Genomic DNA, 26991 nt, shown 5'->3' on the forward strand with positions numbered 1-26991 from the left:
TTGCTCCGCAGTATGGGGATCTTCCGAGACAAGAGATCGAACCTGGGTCTCTTGCACTGGCAGGTGGATTCTTTGCCACTGAGCCACTAGGGAAGCTTTCACATGCTTTCTTGAACTCGAAGCCCTGCATGCATGGATGCTTGATGCCCATGTTTCATATGTGAAGAGTTGGTGGTTCCAAGGAATATACACAGCAGGAGGGTGATGCTGTGGGAGTCAGCATCAGAACTTGGAGCTCGCTGACCCCAAAGGCCATCTTCTTTTCTCTGCCTGCTGCCAGACTGGGTTGATGAGATGTCCCTCTGAGACAGAAGCCAGGCTCTCCCAGGGACAAACGGCTTAGGACAATCACCAGCGAAAAGGCCTGTGGGTTCCATGCAAGTCGTTTCCAGGCTCTGTCCTCCTCGGAGGGGCATCTCTGCTCCCTCCGGAAATGACTGTGACACTCTGCCCTGTTCTCTGGAGCAGCTCTTCCCAGGAGAGCCTCTGTGGAAAGAGAACTGTGGGAAAACATGTGGAGTCGTTTCGTGGACACGTTTCTGAGTGTCGTTCATTCTGGCAGGAAATGTGTTTATTCCCCAAAGTCCTCAGCTTTGCCTGTGTCCTGAATTTTCAAGGGTTCATAACTCTTAAGAGCTGTTTTTGGATAGGGAGGGAACCGGATATTTTTGGTACGTGATAGAGCTGTTGTGTAGAAAACAGGACCCTGATGGTAAAGGCACAAGTGAATGACCTTGGCGAGGGGAGTCAGTGGGAAAAGGTTTGCATTCAGCTTCCCTGGTGGCTCGGTGGTAGAGAATCCTCCTGCTAGTGAAGGAGACAGGGTTCGACCCCTGGGTCAGAAAGATCCCCTGGAGAAGGAAATGGCAACCCATTCCAGTATTCTTGCCTGGGAAATCCCATGGACAGAGGAGCCTGGTGGGCTACCTTCTGTGGGGTCACAAAGAGTAGGACACTGAGCGACTAAACAACAGTAACAGCAAGTGATATCAGGGTGGTCCCAGGAAGATTCCTCAGCTCCCGGGGAACTTATTAAAAGTGCGGATTCTCAGGTGCCCGCCCAGGCTACAGACTCTGAAAGTCTGGGAGTGATGTCCAGGAAACTGGGTTTTAATTAGCTCTCAAGATAATTTTCTCTGAAGTTTGAGGAGCCTAGCACCCGATGATCTGACATACCCTTGGGGTTGAACAGGAAAATCTGGTTGTGTTCCCAGGAGGGCATGCCCTCCTGAGCTTGACCTATCTTGCAGGGTTATGTATGAGCTGGAAGGGAGCATTCATTCATTTGTTGAAAATACATATTGAGCACTTCCTGTATCAGTGCATCCACACCCTGCTCTGGAGACTTTACATCCCATGGAGGAGGGTGGGGTGGGGTGGAGTTGGGGCTTAGAATCAGAGAGAAAGTGTGCTCAGTCGTGTCTGATTCTTTGTGACCCCATGGACTGTAGCCCTCCAGTCCTCCATGCATGCCATAAAGTAGGGAAACCTGATGCAGAAACTGCTGCAAATGGTAATGTGACCCTGGGGTGCTGACATTTGACCCAATCAGAAGGGGAAAAAAAGCCGAGATGCCCAAGGAAAGAGCAAGGTGAGTGGATTTCCAAAGAGAGGGCACTGCCCCTGCAAAGGTCTGGGGGTGGGGGAGTTGGCAGGTCAAAGAATGAAACATGGCTGGCCAGGGTGGCCTGAAGGTGGTGAGCAGTGGGTAGGTAGCAGAGATTACGTTGGAGAGATAAGTTGCGGCTGATTTTCAGAAACAAAAAGAGGAGTTAGAGTTTTGCTCTATAAATGATGAGCAGCTACTGGAGGCTTTGGAGGAGGACAAGTGATGAAGCAAAGGGTGTGACTAGGGAAGATTCTGCCAAAACTATGATTGCTACTAAGTCAAATTTTAGTCCTTTTTTTTTTTTTTTTTGCTGAGGGCACGGGGAACCAATTTAGAAAGAAAAATTGGAATCACTTTGTCAGAGTTTCTATGTTAGCAGATGGAACAGACTTGTATTAGAAGTGTACCTCCTGCAGAAAAAACTAACACAACATTGTAAGGCAATTATATGCCAAAAAAAAGTATACATCCTCATTGCTTTCATTAGGTAACATTATATGTTATATACCAGCTATATATTTACCTATTAATTACATATGCTGCTACTTATAAAAAGTAAATTTTGTCAGAAGAAGATTCAGCTTCGATGTTCATATTTTCCAGGCATATAATGCCAAGCTCAATTGATTGCAGTTGAGCAGTGTCTGTGAGATTTGATCCAGTTCAGAAACTCAACCTCATTAGTGTTGCCTGCGCTAGCATTTTCTTAGCTGAGAACTGCTTACCTGGCTGTAGAAAATCTAATATATAGAAGAATGATTCATTGCTTTAGGCATCAAGAGTCTTGGGTTTTGTCCTCTTGGTTGCATAAGTTTGAATTGACCTTGGACACGTCACTTTGGTTTGTATTTGAGTGTCTCTGGGCAGAAGATGAGTAATAATAATCATGGCAATTGGGCAAGAGCTCTTCAAGATCTAAGAGAGACCACAGCCCATGCAAAGGTCCTGTGGCAGAGAGGAGCAGGCTGATAATATTATAGTAACTCAAAGGCAGTCACTGAGCAGCTGGTGAGCAGAGTGCACGGGGTAAATGGTCCAGGGTGATTTCTAGAGGTAGGCAAGGATCTTGTTGGCAACTTTAATTTTTATCTGGGGACTTCCCTGGGGTGTGCTCAGTTGTGTCAGAATCTCTGCAACCCCATGGACTGTAGCCGCTCTGTCCATGGGATTTTCGAGGGAAGAATACTTGGAGGGGGTTGCCATTTCTTCCTCTAGTGGATCTTCCCCACCCAGGGATCAAACCCACACTCCTCATTGCAGGTGGATTCTTTACCACTGAGCCATCGGGGAGGTCCAGTGGATAAGACTCTGCGCTCCCAGGGCAGGGGACCTGGGATTGATCTCTGATTAGGGAACTAGATCCTCCATGCTGCTACTAAGAGTTCGCATGCCTCAGCTAAAGATCCTGCCTGCTTCAGTGAAGATCCTGCTGCTGTACTAAAACCTGGTACAGCCAAATAAATAGACAAATAAATATTAAAAATTTTTTTTTATCTGAAGAGTAAGAGGAAACCATTGGAGGATTTAAACTGGGGAGGGACGTAAGGTTGGACTTCCCTGGTGGCTCAGTTGGTAAAGAATCTGCCTGTGATACAGGAGACCCAGCTTTAATCCCTGGGTGGAGAAGATCTCCTAGAGAAGGAAATGGCAACACAATCCAATATTCTTGCCTGGAAAATCCCTGGGCAGAGAGTCTGGTGGGTTACGGTTCATGGGGCTGCAAAGAACTGGACATAATTTAGTGACTAAATCACATAATGTTGATAGATATGCTGTGTCATTGAATCCTCATAACCAACGTGTGTGGTACGTAATATCCCTGTTTTTTTAAAAAATACTTTTCTTGATGTGGACCACTTTTTAAAGTCTTTATTGAATTTGTTACAATATTGTTTCTGTTTTATATTTCGTTTTTTTGGCCCCGAGACATGTGGGATCTTAGCTCCCCAACCAGGGATCAAACCTGTGCCCCCTTCATTGGAAGGCAAAGTCTTAACTACTGGACTACCAGGGAAGTGCCCATATCTCTATTTTAAACCAATCCAGAAACTTAGGGTAGTGGAGATGAAGTAGCTCACCTTGCTGGTGGGGAGTGGAGCCAGGAAACAAAGCCACGTAAGCCTGACTAGTCCTCTGTACTTCCTATCAGCCTACTTCAATAATAATATAACAATAATTGCAGTTCTAAAATGCTTTGAACTCTTAGGATGAACAATCGCCCTTGAATTACAAAGTGGTATTATGCCGCAGAAATCCGAGTGGTGATGAGATAGTGGATATGCCAGGGAACCTTTACATTTGATCTTAGCCGAAAGACGGAGAAGCAGTTGCCGGGGACCTTTTAAAAGACCCCGTCTGCATGGCTCTGGTCCAGCATCTTCAAGTTCCCTGTTGTCTGGTGGAGGGTGTCCCCGAAACAGCTATCAACACAGAAAAGGGCTCGGTGGCTCCGGCTCGCCATTTGACACTGCCATTGTCCAAAAGGACTCATTGTCCATGAAATGTGCCCGAGGTCTGTGCTTTCAGGGGTTTTGCGCCGGGAAATCAGATCTGGGCAGGTCATGCATGGTTTCACTGGAGCAGTCATGCCATGCCAAGTTTCTGCTTTCTCCTTTTTGGGTAGTCTGCTGGTTAAGTGGATTCTTAGAACCTGGTGGTAGAGTTCCATCTTAATTTTGAGCCCTTGTTCAGGGTTGAAATGGGGAAACAGCTTCTGGCTTGCACACCTGGAAGCTCCTATTGGTGACGACGACACTTCTGTTCCTTTCTAGTTGACCATGTGGTTCCTGAGCCTGGGACGAGCCTGCTGGCCGCCTTTGACCAGTGGCGGGAATGGGCCGACAGCAAGTCCTGCTGTGACTACTCTCTGCATGTGGACATCACTGAATGGCACAAGGGCGTCCAGGAGGAGATGGAGGCCCTGGTGAAGGACCATGGTAGGTTGCGCCCACCCAACACTTCCTGGGGGTGTTTCCTTTTCAGACCACGAGCTGCGTGAATAGTGCTCCTAGGGGCCTTCTGCACCTGCCTTGTTTGCCAGGAGGGAGGGCGTGGCCTGCAACTTGGGCTGGGCATGGCCATGGTCAGACAACTGGTCACAGCTTATTGGTGTAAGCACACCGTGTGCGCGTGCCAGCCAGGCTGGGGAGTTGAGGATGAGAGAGGGATTTGCTCTTAAAGGAGAAGAGTGCACCTCCCAGGGAGGATTCTGGGTAATCTTAGAGGAGAGCCCGGGACCCTGAGTACAGGACTTTGGCAGCCTCTGTTTGCAAACCCAGGAGAACCAGGGTAGATTTGAGGGTGATGAGGCTCTGGAACCACATGAGGTGTCTTTTTTTTTGTTCCATAGGACTATTTGGGGGAGCCAGATTCTAAGGACTGGGTTCTGAAAGATTCCCTGGGATATTGGGATATTCCAGGGATATTGGGGGGATCTTAACCACCTCCAGGTGCCCCTGGGTCCCTCTTATCCACAGGAGCCTTAGGGATTTGGGTGATGTTATCAGACAACATCATCTTTGGGGGTCTTCTTGACCTTGGCTATAGACTGGAGATCACATGGGGTCACATGTTGACCTCTTCGGATCCAAATCATCAAGGAAACGTCTATGCTCTATGGTTCTGAACTTCTAGGCTCAGAAATACCATGAGCTGAGAGTAAAATCTAGGCATAGATACGGTAGATATCTACAGATATAACAGAAAAAGCTTAGAATGATAATCTGTAGTCTGGGGCTTATTTCTCTGCTTTTTCGCAAACTAGCTGTGTTACCTTGGCCAAATCACTTAAATTTTATGAGTCTCAATTTAACAAAAAGTCTCACATGAGGATATTGGATTAGATACCCTAAGATTCGTTCCCACATGAAAGAAACTAGGTAATCCTTAACCTTTCTCACTTTGGCAAATACTGAGACTCAAATGGATTAAATGCTAATAATGAATTTACTCCTCATCAGCCTGGAGAGTTACCATAGCAACTGTTGCCTAGCAGGAGAGAAGGGCCAAAGTGTCCCAAGGCATTGAACACAGGCAGCTTCCAGCACCCCCATGGCTTGAATTAAGCTCCAAGGCTAGCAGGTTGTCAGTACAGTTGTTTACCCTTGTGATGGATGTTGATCAGGGATGTTTGGTCTGGTGCTTTTGGAAGCGAAAACTCTAAAATGCCAGGGTGAGAGCTGTGACATCTGCTGTTGCACCCACAGACCTTGTCTTACTTAAAACACTTCTGAAAAATCAGCATAGAAGGCAGTCAGTTTACTGGAGAAAAGACATTTGTTATAGATCTTTGAATTCACTTTCTTGTTAAAGTCACAACAGTTAGGAGCAAATTTCTTTTTAATGTTTAACTTTTAATTATGTTAGAATACAACATAATGTGAAATTTGCTGTCAGTCATTTTAAATGTACAGCTCAGTGACACAAAGGACATTCCCATTGTTGTACAGCCATCACTGCCATCCGTCTCCAGACCTTTCTTTCATCTTTCCAAACTAAAACTCTGTCTCCGTTAAACCATACTTTTCCCTTCCCCCAACCCCCGTTCTACTTGTTGTCCCTGTGAATTTGGCATATAGGTGGAATCCTACAGCGTTTGTCCTTTTGTGACTGGCTTATTTCACTTAGCAGAATGTCCTCAAGGCTCATCCACGTTGTAGCCTGTGTTAGAATTCCCTTCATTTTAAGGCTGAATAATATTCCATTGTATGGATGGACATTTTGTTTAACCCTTCATCCATGGACATTTATTTTGGTTTTACCTTTCGGCCCTTTTGAACAATGCTGCTGTGAAAATGGGTGTACAAATACTAGCAATTTTAAATTTTGATATAGTTTTAAATTAAGAGAAAACCATAAAAATATTAAAAAGAACCCTTATGTACCCTAATACCAGATTTGCCAGTTGCTTGTATTTTATCACATATATTTGCTTTATCTTTTGGTCTCTGCCTTTATCTCTTCCTTTCTTCCTTTTTCTGAGTTTCTCTCTCCACACACATATACATTTTATAACTTCCTTATTCCCATCCAGATTATTTGGTTTATCTGTGAGTCATGTCTCCACCTCTGTTTTGTCTGTCCTCTAGGGGTGAATTCCTTCCTCGTGTACATGGCTTTCAAAGATCGCTTCCAGCTCACAGATTCCCAGGTAAGAAAAGCTGGCTTTTCTTTCTGGCACTTGGTACATTTGGGCTAATGCTGTTGTCTTTTTTTTTTTTGGCATATAATTGCTTTATAACGTTGCGTTAGTTTCTGCTATATAACCGAATGCATCAGCTGTATGTACACATATATCCCCTCTTTCCTGGACCTCCATCCCACCCCTCTAGGTCATCACAGAGCACTGAGCTGAACTTCCTGTGCTCTGTTGCAGCTTCCTACTAGCTATCTGTTTTACACCTGGCAGTATGGTACTGGCACAAAAACAGAAATAGAGATCAATGGAGCAAGATAGAAAGCCCAGGGATAAACCCATGCACCTATGATCAGCCAATCTATGGCAAAGGAGGCAAGAATATACAGTGGAGAAAAGACAGTCTCTTCAATAAGTGGTGCTGGGAAAACTGGACAGCTACATGTAAAAGAACGCAATGGGAGCACTCCCTGACAGCACACACAAAAATTAACCCAGCTGGACTGCTGCTGTCTTCACAGCCGCCTCCAGTGTATGCTCACGGGAAATGATTGGTGGATAAAGTCCCTGATGTCACTCCCTTCAGGGGATGGTATGAAGCCCATGCCGTGGCCCCCCAGGGCTGGTGTTCCCAGGTTCTGGAATCAGCCACCTGCCTGGGACAGTATAACTGAGAGGGGTTCTCAGACCCCTCTCAGCAAACCTGGTGCAGAGCCGGTGTCACCCACCAGCTTCTCCTCGTCTAAGCCCTGGAGGTTACACTGCCTCTGTTGATTATCTGTTAATTACTAAGAGGTCCTTCTCTGCTACGTGTGACCAGAAACACTGCCCTCAGGCACGTCAGAAAAGCTGGCCTTCATAGAAGCATCGAGGGGTCCTGGTGCTAGTCCTGGTGGCTGTCAGGGAGGTGGTGGTACTTGTGACCAGGAACACTGAGTTCCCTGTCTCTGATCCCACACCCTCCCTCTCTCAGATCTATGAAGTCCTGAGCGTGATCCGGGATATTGGAGCGATTGCCCAGGTCCACGCAGAAAACGGCGACATCATTGCAGAGGTGCGTGCTTCCGCGGTGTCACCGCCACGTGACCCACTGGGTGAGAGGCAGGCTCGAGGGAGTGGACTGGCTGCCGTAGCTCACCTCCAGGGGGACAAGCAGAGTGACCCGGGGGGACCGTGGGAACAGTCTTACGACAGCATGAAGGTTGGAGATGCGCACCCCTTGATGTGTTCTCAGGACAAACAGCCTTTCCATAGAGAAGTCCTTTCTCTCAGCGCTGTGATGTGGCTGCCTGCAGGGAGCTGGATGTGGACACCCATATATAGACATGTCACACCGTAGCCCAGGACTGGGGATACGTTGGCTTTTAGCATCCTAGGGGATAGCTGTACTGTTGGCGAGGCTGTAACTGATGTGTCATAACTCAGGCAGGACCGGGGATGGGGTACCAAGCCCTTTCTTCGTGGGGTCTTGGGATGAGGGTCAAAAGTGCCACTTTAGTTTAATTTTTGGTCAGGCTGCATAGCATGTGGGATCTTAGTTCCCTGATCAGGGATCGAACCCGTACTCCCTGGATTGGAAGTGTGGAGTAGTAACCACTGAACCGCCAGGAAAGTCCCAGCAGTTCCATTTTGATATTTCATCTGAGTGAGTTTTACCCAGATCTTGGCAATCAGGCTCGTCTGGGATCCAGTTCCCCCTGACAGCCTTGTTGTTGTCCAGTTAGTGTCCAGCTGTTTGTGACCCCATGGACTGCAGCATGCCAGGCTTCCCTGTCCTTCACCATCTCTCAGAGTTTGCTGTCCATTGAGTTGGTGATGACATCCAACCTTCTCATTGTCTGTCATCCTCTTCTCCTCCTGCTTTCAATCTTTCCCAGCATCAGGGTCTTTTTTAATGAAGTTGACTCTTCATATCAGGTGGCCAGCGTACTGGAGCTTCAGCTTCAGCATCTGTCCTTCCAATGAATATTCAGAGTTGATTTCCTTTCGGATTGACTGGGTTGACAGCCTGGTTTTCTTTAAACATTGCAGGAGCAGCAGAGGATCCTGGATCTGGGCATCACGGGCCCTGAGGGACATGTGCTGAGCCGGCCTGAGGAGGTGAGTGCCTGCTGAATGGAGGGGATGAATCCGTGTTCTGGGGCGGGCGCCGCCAGAGCCACAAAGCGCCCACTTCCTGCCTGTTGAGAATGTCGGTTTTTTCCCTTGGATGCTAATTTTGGTCCCTGGAGATGTCCCAGTCCGCCGCTGAGAAGTGTCTACACAGGCAAAGTGAAGTGTTAGAATGTGCTGTGGAGTAAAGCAGTGTGGCTTGTTTAACCTAAAGACTCCTCTTTCTGTCTCTAATTCTCCAAGCCCTTCCTTGGGTAGACAAACACAAACAGCTTTTATTAGCATCCAGCAGTAGGGGTTTTGTGGTTCATAACCCAGGGCCTCCAACATCCTGCCATAAAAGCTCTTATAAGTATCTAGAAGACAGAAGGGAGATTGTAAGTGTTTCCATGATAAGTCTACACGGGGTATAGCACAATCAGCAAAGTGTGGTAGACCGAATCTTTCACAGTCGAGGGAGGAGAATTCAGAGCAGGATTCTTGCTGGCCCAGAGGTTGAGAGTCACTGCTTTGGATGGCGAAGCTTGTGAGTGAGAAGGAGGGTTTACATCTTACATGACAGAAGAGTCTGTTTTTCTGAATGAGAATCTGTGGCCTCAGTACTTTTCAGGAGCTAGCTCTTTAAGGAAAGGCTCAAGGTCAGGCTTTGGAGTTCCTGGTGGCTCTGAGCAAAGAGGATGCTGGGGAGTCTGATGGAAGTGAAGAGACTGTCCTGGGAAAAGGGACAGGCAGAGAAGGCAGATAAAATTGCCACATGGATGATGACTTAAAATTAGGATTTTTCCTCCCAGAAACAGGTGGTGGAAGATGCTGGGTCAGAGGCGTACGGATGGGACCAGGGCCCCCAAATCACAGCATTTCACGGCTAGGACATCCCCCACTGAGACTGGGGAGGGGTCACTTGGGTTAGGACCCATGGGTGCAGGGGCTCTGCTCCCGCTAGAAGAAAATGGGTTCTGAGCATGTGGTGTTGAAGTTGCCATCAACAGGCTGCCTGGGGTGAGAAGTGCCTTGTCTCATCAGGCTTTTCCCCAGGCTTTGTGGGAAGGGATGAGGCTGAAAAAGGAGAAAGATTGTAGGAAAGAGGCAGAAAAAAGCAAAAGCGGAAATCACTTGGAATGTTTCGCATGCACCGAGGGCTTAATATCCTTGTTCTGCCATTCTTACCACATATGTGCACACATACACAGACACATACAGAGATACACACACACACACACAGAGAGAGCATCACAGACACACAGACATATATACAGAGACTCATAGGGTCACAGACACTCACCTCTATACACAGTCATAGACACATACAGAGTCACAGAAACAAGAGTCGCAGACACAGAGACACACATACTACAGATACACACACACAGTCACAGACACACACACAGTCACAGGCACACATAATTACACACATTTGCATACCTAGGCACATTCACACCAGGGCACCTTCATTACCATCTGAGGCTCAGGATGTTTCCTTCAGATGGAAGGACAGCTCTGCTTGCCTGTGTGTGGTGCTGCCTGGAGGCTATGTCTTTGTCACCTGGGTCTCTTGTGTAAAGAAATCACAAGGGTGTGAAGTTCAGCATCAGAGAGCTAGCAAGTGCAGTTCCTGCCTGCCCCCCTGACCACACTCAGTGTACACACACACACACACACACACACACACACACACAGCCAGGAGCCCAAGCTCACACACACACACACACACACACACAGCCAGGAGCCCAAGCTCACACACACACACACACACACACACACAGCCGGGAGCCCAAGCTCCGTGGGAAGCCAGTGGCCTGTGTAACCAGGTGGTGACGCCTGGGGCTGGGCTTCATTAGAATCTTTACTCTTAACCTTCATCCGGGAGCCTGGCTGGGAGCCCCTCCCCTCCAGTTCCAACCCTCCAGGAGAGAAGGGGAAGAGGATGTTGTCTTCCTCCTGTGGCCCAGGGCTCCTAGTGAGAGCTGCCTGCTGGTTTCCATTTCAGAGCCTTCCTGGGGGCTTGCTTTCTGTCTTCCCTCTGCCACCATCTGCACTGCCTCCCCAGGTCCCGGCACACCCCCATCAGAAAGCAGTTCCCCCTGGGTTTACTAAACAGGCCAAAGCTATCAGAGAAGAGGGGGCCTGGTTGCCATTATGACCACAAACGTCATCTGTTTTTCCACCTTGAGGCATGGGACGTTTCTTTTGCAGCTGCTGCTGTGTTGGGACCCCTAGAATCCTTCTTTGGGAGCTGGGAGCCCTGGCAGCACTCCAATATGGGGAGGTCCTGGCTCCTTGAGGGGGGTCCTGTGGTCCCACGAGAGGCTGCTTTTAGGACTGTCTGCTTTCCAGGGGCGTGTGCTGCTGAGCTGGTTCAGAGGCGCTGACTCGAGGCCAGGCACAGTGTGTGGTGCTCCTGAGCAGGTGCAGCCTTAGGACAGCAGTGTGAGCCTCCAAGTGCCAGGTGGCACCTTCTCCTTCGGCTCCTGGGATGGTGTTTCAGTTTATTGGTAGGGATCTGTTAACAACAGTGTGTTACAGTGTACGTAGGGCCCCCCAGGTGACTCAGATGGTAAGGGAGACCCAAGTTTGATTGCTGGGCCTGCAGTTCAGGAGACACAGTTTCGATCACCGGGTCAGGAAGATCCCCTGGAGAAAGGAATGGCTACTCTCTCCAGTATTCTTGCCTGGAGAATTCTATGGACAGAAGAGCCTGGCGGGCTATATAGTCCATGGGGTCTTAAAGAGTCGGACACGACTGAGCGACTAACACTTTTATTTTTCACATACTGTACATAAGCAATAAAGAGAATAAAACATGGTTGCATATTGAGGGAACTGAGCTTTAGTATGAAGTTAGGGAGATGCTGCCAGTGCAAAAAACACAGTTAATAACATAATTCCTTCCTGGTTTCATGATCCATTGACAGCATCCTGATGGTTAACTTGAACTTGACTTGAACCACACAAAACATACTCTTCTTTCGGCTGCTCTTTCCAACTCACCGAGTGAGACGGCTGGTAGGATTTCCCTCAGTTTTCAGCAGAGAAGATTGAAAGGGAGACAAATAGGGATGTAGGAATCTATTAATAGAGACCTCCTGTCCATCAGCGGTACCCAAGAGCATATTATGATGGAGGCAGTGCTCAGCCTGTAGGGGATGTTGAGATAGATAAGAAAGTGGTCCTTTGTGAGGGGGATTTTGGATGAGTTGGGGGGTGGGGGATGGTGAAAGGGGGAGATGCAGAGTAAGCAGATGGGGTGACATGTGATGGGGTTCTGAGCCAGTAAGAGATGTAAGACTGGTGTCGGGGGAGTTCCCTGTTGGTCTAGTGGTTAGAATTCTGGGCTTTCACTGCTGTGGCCCAGGTTCAGTCACAGGTTGGGGAACTGAGATCCTGCAAGCCATGCTGTGTGGCCAAAAGTAAAAAACAAAACAAAGCGTGTGCGTGCACACACACACACACACACACACACAGAGCCTGTTGTCTGGGTGGAGAGTGGGGTCCCGGAGGTGAAGGTGACAGAATTTTTGATGGAGAAGGAAAACCCCTAACTGGCATGGGATGACTGGGGTACGGTCATTACATGGGATGGCTCATCTTTAAAAGCAGAAAGCATGACTTAGGTGACCACTTAAATCCCTGACAGCTCTATAAAAAGACGAAGACAAAGTTTTATTTTTAAACATAACTGTTGTCATAATACTGAAGCCAGATTTCAGTGTGCATGAGACAGTTTATGTTTTCTAGCGAAGGCATACACGTGTACCGGGCTTCCCTTGTAGCTCAGTTGGTAAAAAATCTGCCTGCAATGCAGGAGAGCCAGGTTTTATCCCTGGGTCGGGAAGATCCCCTGGAGAAGGAAATGGCAACCCACTCCAGTATTCTTGCCTGAAGAATCCCATGGACAGAGGAGCCTGGTGGGTACAGTCCATGGGGTCATAATATGTTACATGCAGAAGGGTATGCATGAATCCTTCCATGGTTCTGGGTGAAACTTGGGAGAGGTGGGGTTTACATGACCTTTTCTCTCCACGACATGACCTTACTGCCCCGCTGGGGAAGGGGAGGGGTCAGAACTCACCTGACAGTAGATGAGACAATCCAGAAAGGGCTTTGGGACCCAGATTTTCCCACCAAACCAGTCTTAACAGAAACCACTCCTCTTGGGTAAGGGCCCCCTGGAACTGGCACTTCTGCTCCATTTATTCCCTAATGAGCCTGACTGTGAGTTCTGGTTCACCCCGGGCAGTCCTGGTCCACACCCATTGCCCCGGGCAGTTATGAATAGCGCCTCTGTTCGCTTTCAGAAGAGTCTTGGGTAGAGACCGTGAATTCAGGCAGTCACCTGCACCCCTGGAAAGCACGCAGATTCTAGTGGAGTCCTGTTTGCACATCCCCTGTGTACTTTTTGAGGTGACTGCAGAGATGCAAGACGTCCCTCCTTTATGCTGCCCGGACCAGAGGCCCTTCTGTGGTTGTAACTGGAGCCATGGAGAAGGGAGGGTGATCATTCAGCTATGCCAGGAATTAAAAACACTTGGCTGTTTAATGAGCTTTTCAAGGGCTGTTTGGTTTGCCTGTGGGTCTCTAGACATCTCTCTTGACATAGTTGAGGCCCAAGAGACCAAGTATGAAGGATGCTGTCCTCTTATATTAAATTAGATCACCCGTTAGTGCAGTTTGCAGAACTTCAGTTCTTGGCTGAACTCCCATAGAGACTGGTTAGCTCAGATGATTCCGTCTGGAGCTGGTCATGTCTTATGAAAAGTGGCAGCTCTTTATGGAACCAGCCTAGCTTTAACCATTAACCTGAAATGAAGTAACTTACTTGCTCAGTGAACATTTTTGAGCACCTGCTGGGAACTGCCTGGAGGAAGCAAAGGAAGACCCAGCCCCTCGCCTGGAAGAGTTAGTGGAAGTCAGCCTTTTGCCAGAATTTGGGAGGGAGCAAGAAGCTTCCTGAGGTCCTCTGTCTCATTGCATTTGTTCCTTCAGCTGCCCATGCTCAGCACACACTGCTGATTCCTCTGTTTGATACAATGACCTAAGAACTCGTCTTTCCTGATCAGGTATTTAGCAGTAATCTCTTGGGTCTTTGGAATATCATTCACTGAAAGTGAACAAGTGAAAGTGAAAGTTGCTCAGTCAGGTCTGACTCTTTGCGATCCCATGGATTGTAGCCTGCACGGCTCTTCTGTCCATGGAATTCTCCAGGCCAGAATATTGGAGTGGGTAGCCTATCCTTTGTCCAGAGAATCGAACCCAGGTCTCCCGCACTGTGGGCGGATTCTTTATCATCTGAGCCACCAGGGAAGCCCCATCCCTTGAGGTCTTTGGAATATCATTCACTGAGCATCAGGTTTAAAGAATCAGGTTATTGGTTAGAGCAGCCCTCCCATCTCATGTGGAAGGGCGTACCAGTCTATGGCTGGTGATGATGGGTTTGCCCATACAGAGGGGCCTTTGGTTTACACAGATCTGCCTGCCTCTGTTCCCAGAGCGCTGTGAGATCGCATTGTTCCTTGGGTGAGGTTGGCTTCATTTGTGAGCATGGGACTGAAGCCCAGCACAAAAATTCCATCATTGGATGTCTTGCCTGGAAAGACCACATGCTTGGAGTGAATGCACCAAACTAGGAGCCATCAGTTTCCAGGCATGGTGGCTCTCAAACATTAGCAAGCATAAAAATCACCTAGAGTTGGTAAGACCCACCCTTCCGGGTCCCACCCCCAGAGCTACTGACCCTGTGGATATGGGGGAAGGGCCTGAGACTCATGAGAAACTGCATTCCTTTACAGACTCCAGGTGGCTGCTTATCACACCTAGAACCATCCACAAGGGTCAGCTCAGCAAGTCACTGCCCTTGCCCTCGGTGCCAGTGGGGGTAGAGCCCTGAGCACACATTGGTTTCTACTTCACTGTAGCCCCTCCCTGTGGGTGGAGGGTAGAGATGAGCTCAGGGAACTGACAGACACAGTTCTCACACTGGGATGCTCTTCTGCAGGTCGAGGCTGAAGCCGTGAACCGTTCCATCACCATTGCCAACCAGACCAACTGCCCCTTGTACATCACCAAGGTGATGAGCAAGAGTGCAGCGGAAGTTATCGCCCAGGCCCGGAAAAAGGGTAAGTGTTGCTCGCGGTCTCACTGTGTATGTAAGCGCAGGTTCTGGAGGGGTCGTAGGTGGGGGCAAGGACTGCTTTTCCAGCTCCTCCTGCCAAGTGGGTCGCTGTGCTCTCATCACTTTGCAGCATTAACCTAATTACATCTGGGTGCGGCAGGCAGCTCCTGTTTCTCGCTCTGTTCCGGGGAGGCAGCCGTGTTGGTATCTATTTAGAGCTGCGCACAGCGCAGGGTTGGTGGGCCACACACTTTGCCTCCTGCCCTCACTTCTGTACAAGAGTTGGATTTATTTATTTTTTTTCAGATTGACAATAAATTATAATATTTATTAATTCAAAGACTGTTATATTTATATATAAACATAATTCACCCATCAGCAAATGGCAATTCTTAACAAATTAGTCATTAGTATGAATTGTATGATGCATTTTTTTTAATTAATTTTTTTTATTTTTTAAATTTTAAAATCTTTAATTCTTACATGCGTTCCCAAACATGAACCCCCCTCCCACCTCCCTCCCCACAACATCCCTCTGGGTCATCCCCATGCACCAGCCCCAAGCATGCTGCACCCTTCGTCAGACATAGACTGGCGATTCAATTCTTACATGATAGTGTACATGTTAGAATGCCATTCTCCCAAATCATCCCACCCTCTCCCTCTCCCTCTGAGTCCAAAAGTCCGTTATACACATCTGTGTCCTTTTTCCTGTCTTGCATACAGGGTCGTCATTGCCATCTTCCTAAATTCCATATATATGTGTTAGTATACTGTATTGGTGTTTTTCTTTCTGGCTTACTTCACTCTGTATAAGAGTTGGATTTAATTTGATGCCGTCTAAATAAACCAGGCACATACACAGATGACGTCAGTTTCTATCTGCGGCAGAATCCTGGGGAACCTTCCATTGCAAAATGCAGTACCCCTCTGTGGCAGGGAGTGATTTCCGCTGGCGTGTGTAAGAGAGGCTTGTCGGGGCGTGGTTGTGCCCAGCCCCCCGGCTTCCCTCCTCCCACCCCACCATCATATCCTGTTCTCCTGGTGCCCCAGTGGCGCCCTGTAGATGGTGGTGATATATTCTGGGCTGAGGCTGGCTCTTATTTCCAGCGCGAAGGTTCTTGGAAACTAATCTACTAAGTACCGTTCCAGGGGATGTGCCCTGATCACCTTATCCATTATGAATGCAACACGGCCCTACGGTAGCTACCTTGACTAGGAGTTCGGGTAATCACACCACGGTGGTCTCTGTTTGGGAGTGTAGTTCAGTACACAGAAAGGGAGACTGATTCTGTTTAGTGGACTTGAGGTGGATCTTGGCTGGATCTGGACAAGAGTATCATAGAAGGACCTTCCCTCTCTCCCTCCTTTCTTCCTTCTCTCCCTCCATTATATTTCCCAAGCCTATTGTCTGCATTTCTCCACCTTCGTCTCCATTTCTCTCTCTCTCTTGACTTTCTTCTGGCTTTCTCCTGGTCTCTGCATTACTTTCTTGGTCTCTCTGTCTCTCTTTCTCATTCTTTTTTGATTTCTTTATCTCTCTCCATGTATCTTTTTTCCCTCCATTAGCAAGGGAGCCATCTCACCTCTCTGATTTGTTCTGGGATCTCAGTGGGATGTGATCCATATGGATCAGGAGGATTTTTTTTCACTGGTGGGTGAGTTGGTGCAAGACTTAGAACAGATTGCTCAATGACCACTGAGTCAGCTTGTCCCAAGAGCTGATAGGTTCTAGATGGCCCCAGCAATGAATTCCTGGCCCCTGTCCTCTGGAGCTCCCTTGGGGTCTCGGTCCTCAGGCGCTGCATGAAATGGTTGCTGCATTTACTAGTGTTTCAGAACCCTGCCCTCTCCTGGCAGCTAGAAGGAACTGCCTTTTTGCAGTGGAACATTCTCTAGTGGCTGAGTTGATAAAGTATCTCCCTGCAATGCAGGAGATCACCTGCAATACAGGAGACCCAGTTTTGATCCCTGGGTGGAGAAGATTCCCTGGAGAAGGAAATGGCAACCCACTCCAGTATTCTTGCCTGGGAAATCCCATGGACAGAGGAGCCTAGTGGGCTACAGTCCCTGGGGTTACAAAGAGTCAGACACGACTTAGTGATTAAACCATCACCACCACTATTCACTTACTTAGAATCAGCTTTGAATTGTGTTTCTAGGAGATGTGGATGATTACTGCTGGTGACTCTCCCTCATCGGGGCCCTTTATCACCCAGGCACACATCTGCAATGTGGGATTCAGCCTCAGCACCCAGCGCTAATCACAGTATTGCTGCTTCCATGTAGAGGGGAGACAGCTGGCACTGTGTCTGAAAAGGGGAAGCTGGGCACAGCTTGTTAGTAACCATACCATACCCAAATGAAAATAAGAAACAGAAAGTTAAGCAAAAATTTTAATATAGTTTCAATATAATTAAGCATTCATTTTAGCAGAATTTAAACATTACAGCCGTGTTTTCCAATTCCAACTCTCACTTGTCAGAATTGCAAGATGGAAGAGTCTAATTCTGGGGCAGGTGGCCCTGGTCCTGCTGTGGGGCTGCAGAGCTCCGGGCTTGGGGCCCGCCCTGCCAGCAGTGCTGCGGCTCCTCCTTTCTGGGTCTCAGCTCTTCCATTTGAAGCTGGAGTGTGTTATCAGAGTCCAGGCCCCTTCTGATACTCTGTGACTCAGCGCCCCAGGATGTTTCCGTGTTTTCCTTATGATCTAGAACCTGCTTGTGTGTTGGGGTCTGAGCACCAAGAAGGGACTTCAGTCTCTTCATTCAGAACCTTCAGGGTGAGTTCAGCTGTGCTTGCTTGTGGTTCCTAGGGTGGCTCTTGCGTTCAACAGCTTTTGCCCCGTAGACCTTGAAAGCCTTTGCTTTAGATGAACTTGAGCTGCCAGAAAGGAATTTCCGGTGCATCCTGGTATTAATTAGCAAGAAGGAGAAATCCTAGCCTGCTTGTAGGCTCTTTCCATCTTGTGGGAACTTCATAATTACTTTGGGAGGTGCTGGGGCAGGAATTTCTATACTTGATTTACTCTGCAGCTGAGTAACCTGGAGCTCAGAGCTGCTGAAATGTGGAATTGGGCTTTGATCATCTGCATCTGACCTCATGCCATGAAGGTTCCCACTAGTGTCTGACTCACCTTCATGTTTTGAGATTATTTTAATATGCAAGATGCTGTGCTATCTCCTCGGTATCTGTTGGTGTTTAGCTCCTTAAACTGGGTAGAAACTGGAGTCTGACACTCGGCAAAGTCATGGAGAATGTGGAAGCCAGGATTCCCCAGTGACCAAGAAGAAAATCAGTATAAAGCTGCATTGAACGTTAGTGCTCTGAGATCAGCATCCTGTCCTGAGACAACTCCCAGCTCCACTAGGCATTAGCTTGTGCTGCTGGGCAGATAACTTACCATCTTTCGGTCCCATTTTCCGATCTAAATGGGGAGGATAGTAACAGTGATAATTTCCTAAGGCAAGGATGATGCTAAAATGAGATGATGCACACAAGGACTATATAATAACTGTACCTAATACTATGATGATTGAAGAGTGAGCATGTGTTAGTTGCTCAGTCGTGTCTGACTCTTTGCAGCCCCATGGCATGTAGCTCGCCAGGCTCCTCTGTCCTTGGGATTCTCCAGGCAAGAATACTGGAGTGGGTTGCCATGCCCTCTTTCAGGGGATCTTCCCAACCCAGGGATTGATCCTGGATCTCCTGCGTTGCAAGTGGGTTCTTTACTGTCTGAGCCACCAGGGAAGCCCAAGATGGAGCCTAAGTGAGGACTGTTTTCAGGGGCTGCTCGACCGGCTGCAACCTCACGCAGGCTTCCCACAGAGCCAGTGTCGCCCGTGTTGCCTCCTTCATCCTGCGTCATTCAGCAGGACCGCTTCTCACCGATCCCAGTCTGCAAACAAGGAAATGAAGGAAGACAGCCAGCACCAGAATACCTGGGGCAATTTTCACCCTTCCAAAGAACTCAGACCGTGGTCAGTTTCAAAGGCCGATGTCATAGAAGGGACACCGAAATGTGAAAATAGACTATCTTGCCCCAGATCATCCAGCCTGTAGGGAATAGAACCCTTAGATCTAGACTCTGGGCCGGTTCTCTTTTCATGAAGAATCCACTGTAGGGATTTCTCTTGAATAGACTCCCTCCAACTGCATTTTATCCACGTGTGGACTTGAGCGTGGTGCCGATGCCTTCTGTGTGTGAGTGGTGGCACATGGGGAGTACCCACTGACCTCATCTGAGCCACATCCCTCCCCCACCCCCAAACCCAGATGCAGAAATGTTCACAACCCAAACTTGAGACAAGACTTCCTGTGCCCTGAGGTTCAGTAGGAATGGCGGGGGTGTAATGAGAAGCACATGGTCAAGGGCTCTGCGAGGACCATCCCAACTTAGGGATGAATCCTTTGTATTAAGTTAATGCACAGCCTAGTAATCTTGAGCCCAGAGAGTGCCCCATTGGTTGGGCTGTGAATGAATCTCACCAAAAATTTGTGTTAGGCAGGGCTCTGGAGAAACAGAACCAATCTCTCCCTCCCCCTGACCTCTCTCTCACTCTCTCTCTCTCACACACACACACATTTTAAAGAATTGGTTCATGCATTGTACGCACTGGCAGGCAAGTCTGCAGGTAGGCTGGTTGGTTGGAGATTCAGGAAAGCATTGAAGTTGCAATGAGAAGTCACCTGGAGGCAGAATTCCTCCCCCATCAATCCCCATCTCAATAGCAGGTGCTCGCAAATTGGGAATTCAATTCAGCCACTTGCAGGGTGAGACCCTGGGTTCAGTTTTCAGTCGGCTTGGCTTTGAGGCTGCTGAACATGAGGATCTATTTTGGGGTAGATGTAGAAACTTTTGGCTCATTTATGGGACCCGTGAGCTGGGAATTTGAATCCCTCAGTCATCCTTGTCTTTCCTCACTTTGTCCAGTGTAATTAGGAACAACCAGCTAATACTGTTATACTCAGGTTGACAAAAATGTTCTAAGATCAAATACACAGTCACCCAGAACTCTGCCTCTTTTAAGCACTTGATGTGGTATTTTGTGCATTTTTGCCTCATCATCCCGTGCACTGCTAGCGCTCTCTTATAACTACTGAAGTGGAGTTATTGGTACCTTAACTCAGATTAGAGAACCAATTCCAGAAACCCCAGGACCCATCCAGGAAACTTAAGATTCTGTTCCTTTAGAATTACTCTGGGTACCAAAATCTCTCTGTACTCTCGGTACAGAGTTATCCATGGACAGGGGCTGGGGTGTTGAGTTCTGGCCTGGAGTCTCTGGGAAGACAGAGAGTGGTGTGTGTGTATGTTTCAGTTCAGTTCAGTTGCACAGTCGTGTCCAACTCTTTGCGACCCCATGGACTGGGGCATGCCAGGCTTCCCTGTCCATCACCAACTCCTGGAGCTTGTATATGTTTGGGTAGGGTTTGTTTTTTTTTTTTTTTTGTAGTTTGGGGGTTTTTTTTGTTTGTTTTTGGCTGGGCTGCGTGGCTTGAGGTATCTTAGTTATACGACCAGTGATGGAACCTGGGTTCCCTGCGGTGGAAGAGCGGAGCACTAATCGCTGGATCACCAGGGAATTCCCAGTGTTTATATAGTTTTTCACTGTGCTTTTAAGGCTGTGTTTTGAAATACGCACACACATACATTTTCCCATTGTTTCTGTCTGGATTTGTCCTCCTCCTGCTTCTTGTTCATGGGAAATGACTAACCATCCGGGCGGGAGCTGTCAAACATCTCTGACCCCCAGCCTGCTTTTATTCTCCATGAATGCGCTCAGGCCGTTGTGAATAAACACCACCCGAGCCCTCCTGTTCCCGGCTATACTAGGGAGCCTGCCAAAGGCTGGCCCGGGGTCATCTCCTTCAGTTTAGATTTTCCCCGGAGAAGAAAAGCATGAAGGTCTAACTTGCCGCCAAGAAAACATCAGCAGTGTATTTGGAGGCGTGTAGAAAGGCCAGTGAGGCCTAGTTTGTGGTTTATTATTATTAGTGGTAATTATTTCCGGCATGCAGTGCAGTGGTGTCTGTGGCCTGGCTGGGGTCCAGAAGTCCATCCGTGGTTGTCTCAGGTACAGTGTTCATAAAATGGGCAGAGGTAGAGGCCTCCTCTGGGGTGATGTAACTCCTGCCCTGTCTTTGAGGACTAAAGACGAGAAAACCCAAAAGCACCAAGGACTTCTGAATCCCTGAATAGGGCAAAGCAGGAGTGAGCTGCAAAGATGCCTTTCTCTTTCTCTTAAGTCACCCATCTTCACTTGGCCCTGGCCCAAGAGTCCTGGCTCAGCCTCGGGCTAAGGAGGCAGATCTGGTCAGCCATGGCCTTGAAACTCTGACCTGGTTCTGGGTTTTGTAGAAGCTGAAGGCCGAGTTCATTCCCTTGTCTCGAGCTGTGTGGCCTGTGCATAGACAGGATGGGCCTCAGCTCCTTCAGCAGCTCGCCCATCCACACCCAAGTTGTATTTTGTGGAGTGAGATGAAGGCTGAGGTCAAGGGCGCTCACACTTGCAAGGATGCATTCCGGGAACCGGCCCCTCCTAGTCCTCAGGTTTCTAGAGCAGGACTGAAGTGCAGAGCAAGGAGAGGGTGAACAATAGTGAGTTACGGGAAGATCAGGAAACCGCTGATGCTCGTCCAAGGATTTCCAAAGACCGGCAGCTCTCTTTTTCTCCAGGCAGTTCTATCTCTTGATTAGTTTCAGATCGACGAAGCCAGGAAACCTTAAAAAAAAAAAAATTAATTAATTAAAAAATTTAATTTTAATTTAATTTTAAATTAATTTAACATTTTAATTTTAAAATTAATTAAAAAATTTTAATCTTAACTGGATTTTTAAAATTAATTAAAATTGTGGCATGTGGGATTTTTTTAGTTGGGGCATGCAAGCTCTTAGTTGCAGCGTGTGGGATCTAATTCCCTGACCAGGGATCGAACCCAGGCCCCCTGCATTGGAAGCACAGAGTCTTAGCCACTGGACTGCCAGGGAAGTCCTCAGAAACCTGTGAGGTTACAGATCTTCTGTTTTCCTAGGGTCTCTCCCAGACCTCACCTTTATGCTCAGATAAGAGAAGGGGGTAACAGAGGAAGAGATGGTTAGATAGCATCACCAACTCAATGGACATGAATCTGAGCAAACTCTGGGAGATAGTGAAGGACAGAGGAGTCTGGTGTGCTTCAGTTCATGGGGTCACAAAGAGTCAGAGAGGACTGACCAGCTGAACAGCAAGAGCCAGTGGAACCTCTAGACCTGGGTGGTCGGAAGGGCCACCCTCAGCTCAGCCACTTCTGCTAATCCTTGAACCACAACCGTGGCCTGTGAGTCCGTGGGAGCCTGCCTGGCATTTGCATTTCACACATGTCCCTTAGGGCAGCCAGGGTCTTCTCGAGATGCAGGTTTTTCTGCTCTGGGATGAGCTGAAACAGGCTGTGCACCTGCCCAGCGGCTCCTTGGACTTCATCCTGCCTGCCTGTGAAGCTCTGAGTAGGTTAGGAATGCCAGGGACCTTCCAGGTGATTCTGAGCATTGGCCCCCCTCTTCCTGGGGGCTTCCTTTAGGGTGAGGCTGTCCTCACGTTCTGGGGCCCTCCTTCCTGCTTGGGGATTGTCACTGACTTCCTCAAGTGAGCTGCCTGCCAGGCCTCTAACACTCCCCAGAGGAACAGAGTGTTCTTTGTGAGATTCCTGAATCCGGGGTGGAGGGTGGGAGGGATGGGGGCAGCTCCCAGAGCCAGCTCGCAAGGCAGCCACTGTCCCAGAGTGGGTGTTGTGCTGCGTTATCAAGAGATAAGGCCTTGGAAAAGGCTGAGCAGAGGAAAGGAGACATGTTCCAGACTGAGAAGTGTTTGGCCTTGAGGGCCCTGGGTTTGGAGAAAAGGGCCGGGTTGGCAGGACCGCTGTGGGGGTGCAGGAGCCCCACGGTGGGAAGAGATGGAAGAGGTGAATTCCTGGGGGTGGTGGGGCTGGTTTGAGATCAAATTCCAGCTCGGATCCCTTGACTTAATAAAATATCACACCCTTCAATCAGTTCAGCACACAGTTATTGAGTGCAGAGTCATTTTCCTCAGGGTATCTCCATCAAGTAGAAAAGTAAACAAATCTATTATTTAAGAAAATGTATTGGTGTGCAGTTGATTTACTGTGTTGCGTTAGTTTCGGGTGTACAGCAGAGTGATTCAGATAAGCATATACATTCATTCATTTTCAGATTCTTTTCCCATAAAGGTTATTATAGAATATTGAGTAGAGTTCCCTATGATATATGGCAGATTCTTGTTGGTTATCTATTTTATATGTAGTAGAGTGTACATGTTAGTCCCAATCTCCCAATTTATCCCTCTTCTCTCTACATGTTTCCCCTTTGGTAACCATAGGCTTGTTTTTGAGATCTGTGAGTCTGTTTTGTAAATAGCTTCATTTGTGTCATTTTTAAAGCATTAGATTCCACATATGAGTGATATCATATGATATTTGTGTGAAAAAAAAAATTAAAACTGAGTGCTTATTGGATTATTGAAGTGGAGGATGGGATTGAGTTTCTGGAGTGTTAAAATTTTGAGTGTTAAAAGAGAGACCAGCTTTGTTGTAAGGCCGGGTAAGGAAGGCATGAGATGCTTCAGTGAGAAGTTCATTTCTATCCTTGAAGGCAGAGGATCCCTTCAGAGGTCTTTATGTAAGAGAATGGCCCATGAAGATTGAAAGTGCCATGGAGAACGGATGCAGAGGCAGGGAAGGAGGTGGGGAAAGCAGAAATCAATCTGAACTCTGACTGGGAGGTTCTATTGGAGGGTCCGTGCTGCATGCTAAATCACTTCAGTTGTGTCTGACTCTTTGTAACCCCCTGGACTGTAGCCCACCAGGCTCTTCTGTCCATGGGATTCTCTAGGCACATACTGGAGTGGGTTGCCATTTCCTCCTCCAGGGGATCTTCGTGACCCAAGGATCGAATCTGCATCTTTTTTGTCTCCTGCATTGGCAGGCAGTTTCTTTACTGCTAGCGCCACCTGGGAAGCCCTCTATTGGAGTGCTGCTGCTAAGTCACTTCAGTCGTGTCCGACTCTGTGCGACCCCATAGGTGGCAGCCCACCAGGCTCCCCTCTCCCTGGGATTCTCCAGGCAAGAACACTGGAGTGGGTTGCCATTTCCTTCTCCAATGCATGAAGGTGAAAAGAGAAAGTGAAGTCACTCAGTCATGTCTGACTCTTAGCGACCCCATGGACTGCAGTCTACCAGGCTCCTCTGCCCATGGGATTTTCCAGGCATGAGTGCTGGAGTGGGGTGCCATTGCCTTCTCCCTGTTGGAGTGAGCTGGGGAGAAATGATGAAGCCCTGATTTAAGGGAAGGTATGCAAAGGAGCTTCCCTTGTAGCTTAGTCGGTAAATAATCTGCCTGCAATGCAGGAGACACAGGTTTGATCACTGGGTCAAGAAGATCCCCTGGAGAAGGAAATGACAACCCACTCCAGTATTCTCGCCTGGAGAAGTCCGTGGACAGAGGAGCCTGGCAGGCTACAGTCCATGAGGTCGTGAGAGTTCGACACGACTTAGCGAGTAAACCACCACCGTGCAGAGTGGAGAGGAAAGGATGTATGTAAGGCATTACAGTATTGGCTTTCGATGGCCATAAATGAGTCCAGCTTCCTGGCTTGGCCATGAGTGGATAGGGAAGAGGACGTGAGTTGAGTGCCAGGAAATCAGCATTCTTTCCTGACAGTATATTGAGTTGGGTTAGACTTCTGCAAACCTTGAAATCTCAGTAATGTAACTGTGCAAAGTCCTTTACTTCTGCTACTGACAGTCTGCTATGAATCTGGGGGCCCTCAGAATGGTGACTCAGGGATCCCGGCAGATGCGGAGGGCTGGATACTTGCTCGCAAATACTTCATCCCACTGATGTCACATCTAATTTCCTGTCTCAGCCTATTAATCATAGCTGGACACTGAGAAAAGGACTGGGAGATGTTGGGAGAGCAGGCCAGGGGGTGTGTTTGGTGAGCAGGGAGGTCAAATGTGAGGTACCCTGGATCACCCCAAAATAAGAGTGTAGGTGGTGATTGGGATTGGGAGCTTGAATGCAGTCTGAGCTGGAGACTGTTAACAGATTTGGGAATCAACAGAACCGAAGGTAGAATGTTTGGGTTCTCCGAGGGAGAGTGGGTTGAGTTAGTAGAGCAGTGGTCTGGGGAGGCAATCACTTAGGAGGCTGGGATTAACATATGAAAGTGAAATGAAAGTGTTAGTCACTCAGTCATGTCCTTCTACTCTGTGACCTCATGGACTGTGGCCCGCCAGTCTCCTCTGTCCATGGAATTCTCTAGGCAAGAATACTGGAGTGGGTTGCCATTTCCTCCTCCAGCGGATCTTCTCAAACTAGGGATCGAACCTGAGTCTCTTGCATTGCAAGCAGATTCTTTACTATCTGAGCCACAAGGGAAGCCAGGGATTAACACATACACATTACTGTATACAAAATAGATAATCGGCAAGGACCTCCTGTGCAGCACAGAGAGCTCCATCTGTAATGACCTATATGGGAAAAGAATTTGAAAAAGAGAGTGTGTGTGCGTGTGTGTGCGTGCTCAAGTCTCTTTAGTCATGTCCGACCCTTTGCGACCTTTTGGACTGTAGCCCGCCGGGATTCTCTGTCCCTGGGATTTTCCAGGCAAGAATACTGGAGTGGGTTGCTGTGTCCTCCTCCAGGAGATCTTCCCGACCCAGGGATCGAACCTGTGTCTCTTATGTCTCCTTCATTGGCAGGCGGGTTTTTTTTACTGCTAGCGCCATCAAAAGAATAGATACGTGTATATGTATAACTGAATCAGTTTGCTGTACTAACACAACATGGTAAATCAGTTATATTCCCATATAAAATAAAAACTTTAAAAAAAGAAAAGAAGAACAGGGGTCAAAGGTGAAACCTTAAGGAGCACTTATTGGTGACTGGATGGTGGGGTATTTGACTTACGCAGACACCCGTTTCCTCAGCTCGGAGACAGGCTGGCTCCTCCTCTGAAGGGGTGCTGACCTGTGGTGTGCTGCCGGGGACGCGGTGACTCCTGGCAGTGGTGGCTCCCTCCCTCCCTCTCTGTGTCGGGCTCAGCTCTGGCTTCTCTTTGTCAGGAACTGTGGTGTACGGCGAGCCCATCACTGCCAGCTTGGGCACCGATGGCTCTCACTACTGGAGCAAGAACTGGGCCAAGGCTGCTGCTTTTGTCACCTCCCCGCCCCTGAGCCCCGACCCGACCACTCCAGACTTTCTGAACTCTTTGCTGTCATGGTGAGTGTCAGCGACTTGTTCCCAGCTCCTGTTCTTGGTCTTTCCTTGGACTAGGCTGACCCTGTGGGTTCCGATATGGCTGGCAGAAGCCGGCTTGCCAACAGAAACCTTGTCCTCCAAACTCGGATTGCTGGATGGGAGCAGGGGGTTAGCATCTGGATACTTTCAGGGGGATTCTGGGTTAAAAGCCAGGGCCGTTTTGAAAGTCACCCAAAGGGGATGAATGAGGTAGTGAAAGGGTTTCACTGTGTGTAGTGTCACTCATAAGACTCCTCATGGAAGAGGCTTAGAGACACAGCATTTAATGAAGCTTTAGTGTCAGGCCATGTCTTCCTGAATTTCCTGTCTCCTGCGGGGAGCATGACTGTGTTAAAAACCTTCAGTGGCCCGACACATAAAAAGAATAAATTCAAGGACGATCTGAGGTAAAGATGGGTAAAAGCCGTTGCTGTGTGTTCCTTGCAGTGGCGACCTCCAGGTGACCGGCAGTGCTCACTGTACCTTCAACACAGCCCAGAAGGCCGTTGGAAAGGACAACTTCACCCTGATCCCTGAGGGCACCAACGGCACGGAGGAGCGGATGTCTGTCATCTGGGATAAGGCTGTGGTAAGGGGCGATGGTCTCATGGTGGTGGTCTCTGAGTGGTAGGATAAAGCTGTGGTGAAGAGTGGTGGTCTCTGAGCGGTGGACAGGGCTCAGCTTTCTCCTGCCTCCCCATCCAAGGGCCCTGGGTCTCATGCAAGCCTTGAAA

At 48.4% G+C, this 26991-nt stretch overlaps 1 protein-coding gene across 2 annotated transcripts in view; it reads left to right on the forward strand.

Annotated features, from left to right (window-relative positions):
• DPYSL2 (dihydropyrimidinase like 2) overlaps positions 1 to 26991 on the forward strand; it is a 115948-nt gene that overhangs the window by 77417 nt on the left and 11540 nt on the right. For both annotated transcript variants that reach the window (XM_005684031.3, XM_018052355.1), the window contains exons 4-10: positions 4381 to 4545; positions 6697 to 6758; positions 7717 to 7797; positions 8775 to 8843; positions 14848 to 14968; positions 26083 to 26239; positions 26705 to 26846. In XM_005684031.3, coding sequence (XP_005684088.3) covers positions 4381 to 4545; positions 6697 to 6758; positions 7717 to 7797; positions 8775 to 8843; positions 14848 to 14968; positions 26083 to 26239; positions 26705 to 26846 — 797 coding nt within the window. The remainder of the gene's footprint in view (positions 1 to 4380; positions 4546 to 6696; positions 6759 to 7716; positions 7798 to 8774; positions 8844 to 14847; positions 14969 to 26082; positions 26240 to 26704; positions 26847 to 26991) is intronic.

This window comes from Capra hircus, chromosome 8, assembly GCF_001704415.2.
Source record: "Capra hircus breed San Clemente chromosome 8, ASM170441v1, whole genome shotgun sequence".
Lineage (NCBI taxonomy): Eukaryota > Metazoa > Chordata > Mammalia > Artiodactyla > Bovidae > Capra > Capra hircus.